This window comes from Saccopteryx leptura, chromosome 4 (assembly GCF_036850995.1).
Source record: "Saccopteryx leptura isolate mSacLep1 chromosome 4, mSacLep1_pri_phased_curated, whole genome shotgun sequence".
Taxonomy (NCBI): domain Eukaryota; kingdom Metazoa; phylum Chordata; class Mammalia; order Chiroptera; family Emballonuridae; genus Saccopteryx; species Saccopteryx leptura.
The window spans coordinates 136,096,108-136,110,917 of NC_089506.1; the positions used below are offsets into that span (position 1 = coordinate 136,096,108).

The 14,810-nt window shown below is 34.7% G+C and overlaps 1 protein-coding gene across 12 annotated transcripts in view; it reads right to left on the reverse strand.

Moving 5' to 3' along the window:
* The window catches only part of SSBP2 (single stranded DNA binding protein 2), a 406,179-nt gene that overhangs the window by 50,633 nt on the left and 340,736 nt on the right, over window positions 1–14,810 (reverse strand). For 10 of the 12 annotated variants that reach the window (XR_010751123.1, XM_066381777.1, XM_066381781.1 and 7 more), the window contains 3 exons: window positions 14,488–14,547; window positions 1,082–1,148; window positions 343–413 (listed from right to left, as the gene is read on the reverse strand). Coding sequence is in view for 11 of the 12 variants with exons in the window: in XM_066381777.1 (XP_066237874.1) it covers window positions 343–413; window positions 1,082–1,148; window positions 14,488–14,547 (198 nt within the window). In the remaining variant the exon portion in view is untranslated. The remainder of the gene's footprint in view (window positions 1–342; window positions 414–1,081; window positions 1,149–14,487; window positions 14,548–14,810) is intronic. The other 2 variants (XM_066381775.1, XM_066381776.1) reach the window with 1 other exon arrangement.

The following is a 14,810-nucleotide window of genomic DNA, read 5'->3' on the forward strand; positions in this document are numbered from 1 at the left end:
TTATTTTTAATCAACTGGGTTTTATTTAACTTACATGTTATCTTTTCTCAAATTTTTTATGATTTTTATATTTCCTCAATATAATTATCAAAAGGGTAATAGTTATCTTATAATAATTACTATAATGTATTTTCTCAAATGTACCGAACATATATGCGACAGCACTTGTAAGTATAGTTTGTTGGTACATCAATTTGGACATGTCACAGATAGTATGTTCTCAAAGGCCTAAGAATCATATCAAGCCTTTAATGCATAGAACAAAAGCCAGGAAATAATATAGTTTGTTTATATAAAATAAAGGCAAAAACTCAGCATCTACTTTCTGCACTGATTATTTACCTGTGGTCCTAAGGGCACCATTCCTCGTGGAGGAGTCATTCTCTGCATTGGCCCACCCATATTTGGATGTCCTAAAATAAAAGTATGAAGGTATTAGTTATGTGATGAGCATTAGTGGCAAACTAGAAGCGAGTAGTCTCCTCTTTGCATGGTGTTTATTCTATTTCTTTTTTTTTTTTCTTAAGTTAGAAATGGGGAGGCAGTCAGACAGACTCCTGCACACGCCTGACCGGGATCCACCCGGCATGCCCACCAAGGGGCGATGCTCTGCCCATCTTGGGACGTCACTCTGCCGCGATCAGAGCCATTCTAGCGCCTGAGGCAGAGGCCACAGAGCCATCCTCAGCACCCGGACAAACTTTGCTTCAATGGAGCCCTGGCTGCGGGAGGGGAAGAGAGAGACAGAGAGGAAGGAGAGGGGGTGGAGTGGAGAAGCAGATGGGCGCTTCTCCTGTGTGCCCTGGCCGGGAATCAAACCCGGGACTCCCGCATGCCAGGCCGACGCTCTACAACTGAGCCAACCGGCCAGGGCCTATTCTGTTTCTTATGTTATCACTACCCTTATCATTATGCATAATTAAGAGTTAGCTAAAAAATATCAATCACTTGGACATGCTATCTGCAAAAATGCAATTGGTATAATTATGGAAGGTTTATTCAAATAAAGATTTCTTTAAAAGAAGAAAGATTTAATTTGAGATTCTGTACCTATATCTCACTTTTGCTTTAAAATAGTCACCTTGTTGTCGAGTTGGGTCCATTCCACTGGGAAGTAAGGGCTGACTCCCTGGGACACCTGCAAGTGCCTATTAGATTTAGTAAAACAAATTAAAAGCAACATGTAAATATTTATAAAATAGGTGCTTTAACAACTCTTTAAAATTTCTATAATTACAGAATGTACCTGAGTATTTCACAAGAATCTCACATTCATTTATAAATTTTATAGGTCTACATACCTAGTATAAGTTCTTAGTTCAAAACTTATTCTATTTTGCCCAATTTTGTGGCAAACAAAATCAGTATTTTAACGTTATTTTTTTTAATTAAAGATTTGTCTGTGAGCCAGATGCAGCCATCAAAAGAGCCACATCTGGCTTGCAAGCCATAGGTTCCCGACCCCTTAGAGCAAGACTCTTCCCATTCCTGTTACCTCCACTCTACCTCCAGTACCCTAACAAGGCTCAGTCCAGGATCATGTAACAGGTCTTATTAACTATATGCCATAGCTGGAGGCTGTGGAGTAGGACACTGTTAGATGCCAGCACACAGCCCCACCCAGCTGCAGGAAGTGAAACTGGAGTTGAATACTGAAGGCTGTGAGGCACTGGCCCTGTCCAAGAAGGAAGTACTGTAGTTGGGGTATCGTAGTCTAGCACCACCTCCTCAACCAGTCTTTGTGGGTTCAGAAGTTCAGGCCATCATTTCCCAAAATCAGTATTTGAGGGAACAAATATCCAGGTAAAAAACTGTCCTACATCTTCTTAATAAGAAGTGTAATATCTTTGCTTCAAATTAATTTATTAAGGGTACTGAGATAAGTAATTTTGTTTATTAAATATAAGCTGTTTCTACAGATTATTTTACTATTTGGCATTGCAGAAGCAGCAGGACTAAAATGCCAAGGGGCCAATGAATATCTTTTTTATAGTCATTTTACCTAAAAAACTATTAAGAAAAATGAAACTCCAATTAAATTCCAACTATTTGGTTGTACTGAAAAGGAAAAGTAGAACTAAAGAAATGGATGCTAACAAGCAGTGTTTATTTATGTGGGGTGTGGCACTGGATACACACTGAACTAAAAGTTTCTATAGCTGTCTGAATGGCTCTTAGCGCTGAATGAAGGTATAAAGGATTTAATCTATTGATCTTATGAAGTATAAAAGTAAAGACATATATACAAATCCTGAATTGGCATGAATTTATAAAGTCATTAACCTAAAGCAGGATAAATCTCTTCTTATTAGTTAAAAATTTCAAATATTTCAAAAGAAATTTAATCTTAAAAGGTCAAAACTGTTTATTTAACAATCATTTGGGATACAGTAGAGTGGCCATTTCTCAAGCCACATTTGTACTTACTTGAATTTTTAAATATATTTTTTGCTCACAAGTACATTCAGTACATATTTCAGTTCCTGCTATATGAGCTATTTCCTGCTTACTTCCCAGCCTCATTTCCTGCCATTGCCACAGTGACATCCCAATTTCCAGCCATACCAAATTTCATTACGTCTTTTTCCAATTCATGCATCCAATCAACAATAACATCTAATGCCAACCATTAAAAACAAAACAAAATAAGAACTAAAACTAAACTAAACTATCTCTCAAGGAGCTCACAGACCCTTAAATGCCTATTACTGAAACATTTTAGATCCCAGTTTAGGGATTACGTCCTAACAAAATTCTTTCCTACAAACCAGTCAGGGATACATTTTCCTTATATTTGCATTAAAATGTGTATAATTTTTTTTAAAAGTTCAAATTTACAGAAAAATTACATAAACAGTACAAAGAATCCCCATATACCCTGACTGTTATATCATTTTACCACATTTGCCCCATTACCCTTTCTCCTTCTCTCTATATACTTTTATCCTGTCTTTTTCAGACCAAGTTGTAGACATTTTGCTTCCATCACCCCTAAGTACTGCAGAATGTAGTTCCCTAACTAAGGATATTCTCATGCATAACAAAAACCCAACTTTTCAACACAGGAAATGAACAGTGATATAACACTAGCTTCCCAGCCACAGATCTCATTCAAATTTTTCAACATGTCTCAACATTTCTTTTTTCTTTCTGGAACCAGGACGTCAATGAACATATGTTGCACTTAATTGCCATGTTTCTTCATGCTCTCCCAAGCAGTAATAATTTCTTAGCCTTTTCCTATCATGACCTCAGCCGTTTTAAAGTGAATGAACGTTAAATTCTACAGGACAATCTGATGTCTCTTCATGACCTAGATCAAGGTAATATATATGTATGTTTATCAGGAATACCACAGAAATGGTTACATTACAGAGTAGAAGATGTTGAGTCATCACACTATTGGTCATGTTGAATTTTATCATTTTATTGTGTTGGTCTCTGCCAGGTTTCTGCAAAATAAAATCATTATGTTTCCCCTTTGTAATTGATTACTTTTAGTATTAGAGCTATTCCAAGAATGTCAATATTACACTCCTTATCAATCGTTTACCAGCCCCCCTGCCTTGGCATCTTTAACAACTCCTAACTATGACATTTGCCAGGTAGATTCTTTCTAGGCTTATATGTTGGTATTCCAACTATAAGGAAGGGCTTTCTTTCTTTTCTTGTCTATCTATCTGGCTAGCTATTTTCGACATGGATTCCCATTACATTCAATGGGTTGTAATCTATTACTATCATCATTTACTTTAATAATTCATAAATGCTCATCATATTTTGAGCATTTCCTTACTGGCAAAAAATGTTTTAGATTAATCCCATACTTTCTCTGGCCTACCTCTGGGACCAGTCTTTTCTCTATAGGGCTCTGATTCTCTCTCATGAATAACAGTGAGTAGGCATAAAGATCTGGATTTTTAAGAGTGTGCATTGGGTGCATTGCTTTTAGGCCCTCTCACTAGACTCTAGGCTTGAGAATCTATGTATGTATATATGTACATATACATATATTTATATATATCTATACATAGAGATATGTATATGTATATCAATTACTAATATTCTCCCTCCCTCTTTCTGTACAGTACATACACATACCAAAAGTCATACTCTCTAATACTGATTCAATACCTCAAATCCAATCCAAAACCTCAGAATTATTTTTAGCCTTCTTCCTTTGTTTCTATTTTATCCAACAGTGAGAAACCAGCTTTAATCATCTTCAATATTTTAACTTATTTGCTTAATTAATATATTTATTTGTTCAATATAACCAATCTCCCAACCACAATGATCATTTGTTCTTCTGCTGCTGCTGTGTGATTCCTCCCTGCCTCCCTGAATGTTCTAGCATGCAGGGAAGGTAAAGTCTTTTTAGATGCTTCTGTTGACTATTGTACTTCATTCTTATAGAACTTAAATATGATCACAGCTTGTTTTCTTCTCAGTATTTCCAATAGACTATAAGCTCTGAGAGAGTGTGGAGCCCATCTGTCCCTCTTGGCTCAGAATAATCAATATTATTGAAGAAATATAAGGAATATTAGACTGGACAATTTTAGAAATCATCAGCAATAAAGTCAGAAGAATGGACTAGACTTCAAAGAGTAAGAAAGAAAAAGATAAAATCTAATTTTATAGAATACCAAAAAGAGGTAGAAAAGGAAACTAAAAGTGAACAGGTATGAAATTAAGAGTGGAACCCAAACTCTGTCAAAAATTACAAATAAATGAAATTAGATAGAAAAAGCCAAGAACCATATGATTTTACTTATATGTAGGATATAAAACTGGAAGCAACAAATTATCAAATAAGGAAAACAAACAAAAACTCATAGACACGGACAATAGTATGGTGATTCCCAGAAGAAGAGCACTGGGGGAGAAGTAGAGTAAAAGGAGTCAAATACATGGTGATGGAAGAAGATTCATATTTGGGAGGAGGGCACAAAATGAAATATGCAGATATATCATAGAATTGTAAACTTGAAGCCTATAAAATTTTATTAAACAATGTCACCCAAATAAAGTTAATTAAAAAAGATATTTAGACCAAAAAAAGTGAATTAGAAGGAATGAAAATATATGACTAATCAACATTATCTTCAATTGTGAGTTTGAAGTTCTTGCTTTATAAAGTTTCCAAATAGTTATAGAGTTTTACACACCCTGGACTTAGATTCTGAACTTCTAAATCTCACTCTAGATATCATGTATTTTCACTGAAAATCCATTTACTTCAAATTTTTACTTTGTTATTTATCTTAAAATACTGCATCAGAAAACTGACAAGTCCTTCTGTGTTTCTAACCACCATTTAAAAATAGAGCATAACCCTATAGAAATCTTGATCGTCATGTTGTGTATCTTTTTTTTTTTTTATTTAGAAATTAAATTTAATGGGGTGACATTGACCAGTAAGAGTATATAGGTTTCAGGTGAATATCTCTATACCATTTGAACTGTTGATTGTGTTGTGTGCCCATCACCCAAAGTCAAATCATTTTCCATATATTTGCTCCTGCTTACCCCCCCCCCCTACGTAACCACTGCACTTTTATCGGTAAGTCTGTTTTATATCCTACCTATGTTGGATATATATTTGCCCCTCTTTACTCCCTTCTCCCTGCTTCTTTCCCCCTGGTAACCACTTCATTTTTATCTGTGTCCATGAGTCTCAGTTTTATATCCCAACTATGTGTAAAATCATATAGATTTTACACATAGTTGGGATATAAACTATGTGTTTATATAGTTATATAGTTAAAACTATATAACTTTGCTTTTCTGATTTACTTATTTCACTTAGTATGATGTTCTCAGGGTCCATTCATGTTGTCGTATGTGGCAATATATCATCATTTCTTATGGCTGAGTAGTATTCCATTGTATGTATGTACTTCACCTTCTTTATCCAGTCCTCTATTGAGGGACACTTTGGTTGTTTCCATGTCTTGGCCACCATGAACAATGCTGCGATAAACACTGGAATGCATGTGTCTTTGAGTACCAATGTTTTAGAGTTTTGGGGGGTAGATATCCAGTAGAGGGATTGCTGAGTCATATGGTAGTTTTAAAACATTTTATTTATTTATTTTAAAGAGGGGAGAGGGAGTAAAAAAGGGGTGGGGGAGCAAGAAGCATCAACTCATAGTAGTAGTTGCTTTTCATATATGCCTTGACTGGGCAAGCCCAGGGTTTCAAACTGGTGACCTCAGCATTCCAGGTCAATGCTTTATTTACTGTACCACCACAGGTCAGGTGGTAATATTCTTCTTAATTTTTGAGGTACCACCATACTGTCTTCCATAATGACTGTACTAGTTTACAGTCCCAACAGCAGTGAATGAGGGCTCCTTTTTCTCCACAGCCTCTCTCTCCAACACTTGTTATTACCTGTCTTGTTGATAATAGCTAATCTAATAGGTGTGAGGTGGTATCTCATTGCAGTTTTGATTTGCATTTTTCTCTAACAGCTAGAGAAAATGAGCATCTTTTCATCTATCTGTTGGCCATTTGTATGTTTTCTTGGGAGAAGTGTCTGTTTAGATCCTCTCCCCATTTTTGTTTTTTTTTGTATTTTTCTGAAGCTGGAAACGGGGAGAGACAGTCAGACAGACTCCCGTATGCGCCCGACCAGGATCCACCCGGCACGCCCACCAGGGGCGATGCTCTGCCCACCAGGGGGCGATGCTCTGCCCCTCTGGGGCGTCGCTCTCCCGCGACCAGAGCCACTCTAGCGCCTGGGGCAGAGGCCAAGGAGCCATCCCCAGCGCCCGGGCCATCTTTGCTCCAATGGAGCCTTGGCTGTGGGAGGGGAAGAGAGACACAGAGAGGAAGGAGAGGGGGAAGGGTGGAGAAGCAAATGGGCGCTTCTCCTATGTGCCCTGGCTGGGAATCGAACCCGGGTCCCCCGCACGCCAGGCCGACGCTCTACCACTGAGCCAACTGGCCAGGGCCCCTCTCCCCATTTTTAATTGGATTGTTTGCTTGATTGTTGCTGAGCTTTGTGGGTTCTTTATATATTTTGGATACTAATTCCTTATTAGAGCTGTTGTTTGTAAATATCATCTCCCATTTGTTTTGATGTCAGTTTCTTTTTGTTTTGATGTCAGTTTCTTTTGCTGTGCAGTAATGTTTTAGTTTGATATAGTTCCATTTGCTTATTTTTGCCTTTGGGGTCAAATTAATAAAATGCTCTCTATAGCCAAGGTCCATGAGTTTAGTTGCTGTTTTTCTTCTATGTAATTTATTGTTTCAGATCTTATGCTATATTTAGGTCTTTGACCCATTTTGAATTAATTTTTGTGCATGGGGACAAGGTGTAATCAAGTTTCATTCTTTTGCATGTGGCTTTCCAGTTTTCCCAGCACCTTTTATTGAAGAGGCTTTCTTTTCTCTATTGTGTGTTTTTGGCTCCTTTGTCAAAGATGATTTGTCCACATATGTGTGGTTTTATTTCTGGGCTCTCTATTCTGTTCCATTGGTCTATGTGTCTGTTTTTTCCCCAATACCATGCGGTTTTGATTATTGTGGCTCTACAGTTAATTTGAAGTCAGGTAGTGTGATACCGCTGGCTCCATTCTTTTTTCCTCAGGACTGCTTTGGTTATTTGGGCTCTTTTAAGACTATACAAATAATCTGGTGACTTTTTTTTCTATTTCTTTAAAATATGACATTGGAATTTTTAAAATTATTTATTTCTTTAAGAAAGAGGCAGGGAGAGAGAGACAGGAACATCAAGCTGCTCCTGTACATGCCCTGACCAGGGAATTGAACTGCAACCTTCACACTCCAGGATGACACTCCAACCAACCAAGTTACCCTGCTAGAGTTTTGTTTTGTTTTGTTTTGTTTTAGAGACGGGCGGGGGTGGGGGTGGGGTGGAAGAAGGAAGGGAAGCATTCATTTGCCGTTGTACTCAGTCATACATTCATTGGTTGCTTCCCGTGTGTGCTCTGATTGGGGATTGAACCTGTAACCTTGTTGTTTCGAAATCAAGCTCTTAACTGACTGAGTTAAGTGGCCAAGCCGACACTGGGATTTTATTAGGGATTGCATTAAATCTGTATATTGCTCTGTGTAATATGGCCATTTTAACTATGTTGATTCTCCTGATCCATGAACATAGAATATTTTGTTTTCTACATGAGTGTCTTTATATAAGTGTAACTATATTTAGTCCCCTGAGTTTGTCATTTAGAATAAGTCAAATCTCTTAACATTTATAACGCTTTTATCAGTCCTAGGATGACCAACCAGGGCATCAAGCAAGGGCATAATTGCTGCATTTTTAAAACTAATACTAGAAAAATACAAATTTATACATCCTCTTATTAATATTATTTTCATATCTTTAACATTAAATGTACTCCATATTTGTTTAATAAAAATTTTGGCATAGATTCTTTGTTCTAAAAAATATCTTCCTCTGACAGAGAAAATAACACTCATGATGAGGGTGTTTACTATTAACAAGCATAATATTAACAATAGTACATACTTGTGGACAGTATCTTTGTGCCAGGAATCGTGCTAAGCTCTTTATATTTACTATTTCACTCAGTGCTTACAGCAACGTTTTAAGGCTATTGATAATTCTTTTTGATTATAAGAAACTGAGGTTTAATATATGAGTAATTTGTAAATTTGTCTATAGTAATACTATTGGTAAGTAGCAAAGCCAGGGCTTCAAATCAGATCAACCGTCTCTAAAAGTTCTAAAAGACAAGCTTTAAAATGGATGAAATAATGCAAAATTTTATTAAAACAGAAATTATTAAAGGAAGGAATTTCTTCCTTCATAAAAGAATTACTTTGTTTACAAAGGATACGAACCAATGCTAAGCCCCCTCTAGGAACTTAGATTCTGGTGTATATTTCCTTGAATATCATTATACAGTCTACTCAAGAGCCTAAATCAGGCATCCCCAAACTATGGCCCGCGGGCCGCGTGCGACCCCCTGAGGCCATTTATCCGGCCCCCTGCCTCACTTCCAGAAGGGGCACCTCTTTCATTGGTGGTCAGTGAGAGGAGCACTGTATGTGGTGGCCCTCCAATGGTCTGAGGGACAGTAAACTGGCCCCCTGTGTAAAAAGCTTGCAGACCCCTGGCCTAAATGCTCACCAATGACAAAAAGAATTATTAATTTTTCATTGCTTTTATATTACAATTCGGTTAACAATTTTGATCTACCCAAATTATTAATGGGTCTCCTCAATTGTAGGAAATAAAGTAGAATAATATAATCAAGAATATGTAGAACTAAAAGGGAGTTTAGAAATTCCTGAGTTCACTCTTATTTTATTGGTAAAAATACCAAGGCCCAGAAAGTTTAAGTGACTTGCTCACAGTCATATATAGCTGGGCATTGCTGGCATTTGGACCTAAGATGCTTCACACATTTCAAGTCCTTTCAACAACATCAGTCATTTTATTTCTGTAAAAAGGCAATATTATTAGAAAAGATATTAAAATACAGAAATGTTACACTCAGTGTAGGATGATATTTCTTTCCAAAGTGCAACTCACCATTTGGTATATCTTTACTTATTTTCTTTTCCATATAGCTCATCTACTCAAATACTCTAAAGTGCACTAATACTGTAGCCCTTTGCCAGATGTGGCTATTTAAATGAATGAAAATTGATAAAGTTGATTTTGTTCCTCAGTCACTCTAACCACATTTCAAGGCTCAAAGGTGCTAACAGTGCTAAAGCTACCGCTGTGACAGTGCCAACAGAGAACATGCCATCACCCCAGAAGGTTCTGCTGGGCGGTGCTATGACAGAATGCAGATCCATAAGAGAGATTGTCATTAGTTTGTTTACTGGTGCAGCTCCACTTCTAGAATTAATTGTGCCTGGCACACAGTACTCCTCAGCAGATATTTGTTGATTGATTCAATATTTCTAAAGTAGATTTTGTACAGCTCAATGGAATGTCCAGTCAAATATATGGCACTACATTTTTTTTTTTGTATTGGCTTATATCCCAAAAGGGTATATCTGTAACAAAACGGCTATAAAATAGTTAGATATGTTGTGGTGAAAGTAGTAAACATTGTGCCAAAAGCTTTATATAACTACAACTTGAATTGAGTATGACTGCAGAGCATTCATTACGTAAACTCCTCCTGTTTTGGTTAGGAGAATATATTTCTTTTTTGTCAGTCATTGAATTTGTTCTATAATGATATATATCTCCCAGGATACACTCATAATTAAAATTCATAAATAGATAATACATTTCTAATTATTTCATTAGACTTCACACAGTAATTTAAATATACTAATAGTGTAATTACCACTAAGAAACAAACAAATAAGGAGATCTCACTTGATAAAAAGGATATTAGGAATTGCAAAAAAAGCTACTTTATGCTTTCATGAGTAACTGCTAATATATATTAAACACATGTAGCACATTTAATTTTTAAAGTTATAGCCTTTCTATAGTTATCATCCTTACAATTTTAGTCATAAGACTCCTACTATTTACTCACACAGAACATGTTTCTCTTTATGCAGATGAAGTCTTTCTCTTATGTTTTCATATTGACTTCATAAAAGTCAAATTCTACACGTGAAAAATTTTACAAAGACAGAATATTATTGGTAAAGGACATGTTAAATAGCATTTATCCTTAATAAGAGAACATGTGAAAAAAGTAAGTAGGCAACTGGTTTAAAATAGCCTTGATTATATGGGAATATAGTAAATTCATTTTCAGTACATGAGTAAAGGTTCCAACAACTCTTTTATTCCTACTCAAATGCCTGCTGTTTTTCCCCTATTTGAAAAGTGATGAAGTAAAGTCTATTAAAGACTTACCTATTCTCAACATCTATTTTGTTTTTCCTTTTATCATGTAAAAACTATACATTCAATATTAATAAAAGATAATCTTATATATTGAATAATTAGAATATCTTTTTTCTAATCATAAATAATAACTTACTCTAAGGAAACTTTAAAAATATAGAAAAATTTAAAAATTGCTCATAATCCTACCACCTAAAAATAAAAGATTTGGTCCTTATAATATTTATGACAAGTGTAGTGTGCGCAAAGAGGCACATGAGTGGGGAAATTGCCAAGTATGTACCATGACAGAGCAAAGGTGATGTACTATATATGTTTTGTGCCTTCTTTTTCACATTTGATAATAGATCATAAACATTTTATCATATATATAAATTTAATTTGCCAGATTGCCTTTTAATAGTTTCTCACTATTTCACCATTTAGATATCCCATAATTTATTTAACCACTAATCTGTTATTGAACAAATATTTTTGAAAGTTTCAGTAAAATAGATGTAATGTGATTTTTAGAATATCATAATCAGGTTTAGAATATAAATGGTCAACAGCATCAACTATGTGTTATGTCAATTCACAATCCTGTTGACAGAGTTTCAGAATGGTCAGACACAGTATAAATGCTAAAAATTCTATAGGATCAATAAATCAATAGTTTATTCTTGGTGTTAATAACAGTTTGTATTTCTGGCTGCCTTGGTTTGCTTTTAGCACAGTGTGGAATAAATATTATTTTTTCTGATTAGATAGTTTATTTCTGAGAAGGATAAAGACCTGCTCTACTCCAGGTTATGGATACTTCAGCACCAATGGCCCATTCTGACAACTGTAGCTATAAATACCAGTATAAAATGATATAGTCAAAATGTTTTTTGGATTAGTCTGTGTTTCATGTTTTCTTGTATATAGTTATTCTTTGCTAAATTGTATATTTTTGTAATCTGACTTTCCTTTCATCATTTTAGAGACCATTACTCCTTCATACATTTTTTGACACAGTGATATTATACCATATTCCAAATACTCAGTCCTAAGAATATACAAACAGTATAAATATAAACCATTGTGAATTTAGTCCAGAACCATGAAAACAATGTCAGGAAAACATATTAAAATCTACAGTCTAATTACTAGTAATTATAAATTCTGAAGTATCTGTTTATTAAAGGGCTGTTTATTAATATATTCAAAATAATTAGTCAACACCATTAAAAATATTTCACTTTTTATTTTATTTTTTTTACTTCTTTTTTCTCCTTTTTATTTTTTATTTATTCATTTTAAAGAGGAGAGAGAATGTGTGTGAGAGAGAGAGAGAGAAAGGGGAGAGGAGCTGGAAGCATCAACTCCCATATGTGCCTTGACCAGACAAGTGCAGGGTTTTGAACCGGCGACCTCAGCATTTCCAGGTCGACGCTCTATCCACTGCACCACCACAGGCCAGGCCTCACTTTTTATTTTCTTATATATAATCTACTAATAAAACAAAATTTCATTAGTTTATGATCACTATAAATGAAAGCCAAATAAAAAATATATAACATTTATATTTTTCTATATATCATATGAATTTATCACCTTAAACAGTTTTGCTAATTCTACTTTAATGACTACATAATGAAACTGAAGAACTATTTTGTTGCTTGAAAGGGTCATGCACCTAAATGGTTAAACATTTCCTAAAACTATATGCTTACACTATTAACAGAATTTACTTAAAACTTATTTGAAAATAATATATATGTAAATTATTATGAATTTGAAAGTTAGGTGTCTGAGTTAGGGGGACAGAAAAGAGCTGCTCACAGAGGAGTACAGTTGTTTTGAAATATTCTTAGTAAAGACATTTTAAAATTCTTGAGGAAAGAAAAATGAAAAAAAATGCTTGAGGAAAAAGTTTGTATCATAAATCTTTATTACCTTTAACCTTTTAATTGCATATTTTATAGCCAAATATATTAAATACTTATTCTTAAAAAATCTAGGTTTATATTCCACATCCTCACAACCAACCCACTCCTCTTCCTGAAAGCACTTCATTTGGTCTCCACAGGTGTGGAGCCTAGCACACCAGGCATTTCAACAATGTCAAATAAATGCAACTCCAATGACTATGTCAGATTTTCATCAATACACGAAGTCAAAAAATTCTAATAATACACTACAAAACATTCACATTTCTTTAATATAGTTTTTAGGAACCTCTTAGATGTATGTACTAACAAAGTTATGGACAGGACGTCTCAAACACCATTAAGACCTCAATAAAAGATGCAATCTTTTGTCCTTTGGAAAGAAATTTAAAAGACTAAGGCACCTATATAAGTAGATCTACTGTCAATATATACAGGTTCACCCACAGAGAAAATGAAATTCCCATATGTTTGACATATGGTATCTGTGCCTTCCCCTTTTCTATCTCATGTACTGTTCCCATGGCCCTATGTTCTGAATGCAGATTCAGTCTAAAGGATTTCTCCTCTAGCTGCTAATACGAGCCCTCCCAGCACTGCTTCCTGTTTAAAGCAGTCCCCTGGGGTGAATGTGGAAGCAGGCACTCCTTCCTGTGCAGTAGAAGCAGGGAACATCAGTCCACTGGGACACTTCAAGGACACTGCATAATTTCAGTAAGAGTTGAGAGAGAAGCAGCAGACTCTGTTACTATAAAATGTGTTAAAAGTGCAACTTTCTTCTATTTCTGATCAGGAAGGAAGTGGAAATCGAGAATAAGAACAACAAAGAGATTTTATTGTTATAACAGGTTTACTCTAAATCTGGGAAAATGCTGAGGTGTACAATAACAAAATTAGAGAGAGTGATAAAACAAGTATCTTGACATAACTATCCCATACAATTATGCATTAATTTCTTTTTGTTATTTGTACCCTAAAATTAAACTATAAACTCCTTGCCAGTAAAAATTGTGTTTTATTTACTTTAGCAAATAAATATTTATAATGTTGATAAAAAAACTATTTGAGGACAAAAGTTTATAAAAATCTCAGAGCTCTCAAAGGTAAAATATTTGGAAGATCTATTGTTAAATATTTATTAATATATCTAAACCCTTCAGGAAAAGCTAATGACATGCCTGGTGTGTCAATATAATTGGGAAAAACTGATATAAATTTTATAGCTTTGATATTTTAAACATATCAAGGCTAAAACATATTTGAAAAATAAACCAAAGTATGTCTATAAAAAATTTTATTGCCATCATTTAAAAAAGAGTATAATCAGCATTTACAAAACCATATATATTTAAAAATTCGATTCAAAATACATGGTAGACTCCGAGGGTCAGCAAACTTTGTTTCTGTAAGGTTCCAGATAGTAAATATTTTAGGGTTGCAGGCTATACATAGTTGTCACATGACCACTTGCTTTTCCTTTGCAGTGTAAAAGAAGCCACAAGGGATACATAAATGATTTGTGTGGCTGTGTACCAATAATACTTTATTTACAAAAACAGTTATCAAACTATGGCCTGTAGTTGACCAACCCTTAAAGTAGATGATATATTACTAGAAGTAGCATTAAATGAGATAGAGAAAAGATAATTTAATATTTCATAGGTAAAAGATATTTGTGACATTTTTCCAGATCTTTATTGATTCTTAAAAAAACAAAACAAAACTTAAGTAGCACATAAATCTTACCTGGTTAGGTATCCTCAATGGGGGCCTTGGACCTCCAGGGTACCGAGGTGACATAAAAGGCTATTAAAATAAAACAAACAAATAAACAAAACCAAACAAATAAACAACAAAAAACCCTCAGCACAATGTAAAGTACAGATCTGAAAATAAACTGATTTAAAAATTTTTAGAACTTCACAAAACAGAAATCAATTGGCTTCCATGTGTGATTGCTTTCAGTAGAATAAATGCTTTTTAAGAAAAATTACAATTGTATTTTATCTTTGTAGAATATCTGGAAAATTTTCCAAGAAAAATATAAAATCACCAAAATACCAAAAATC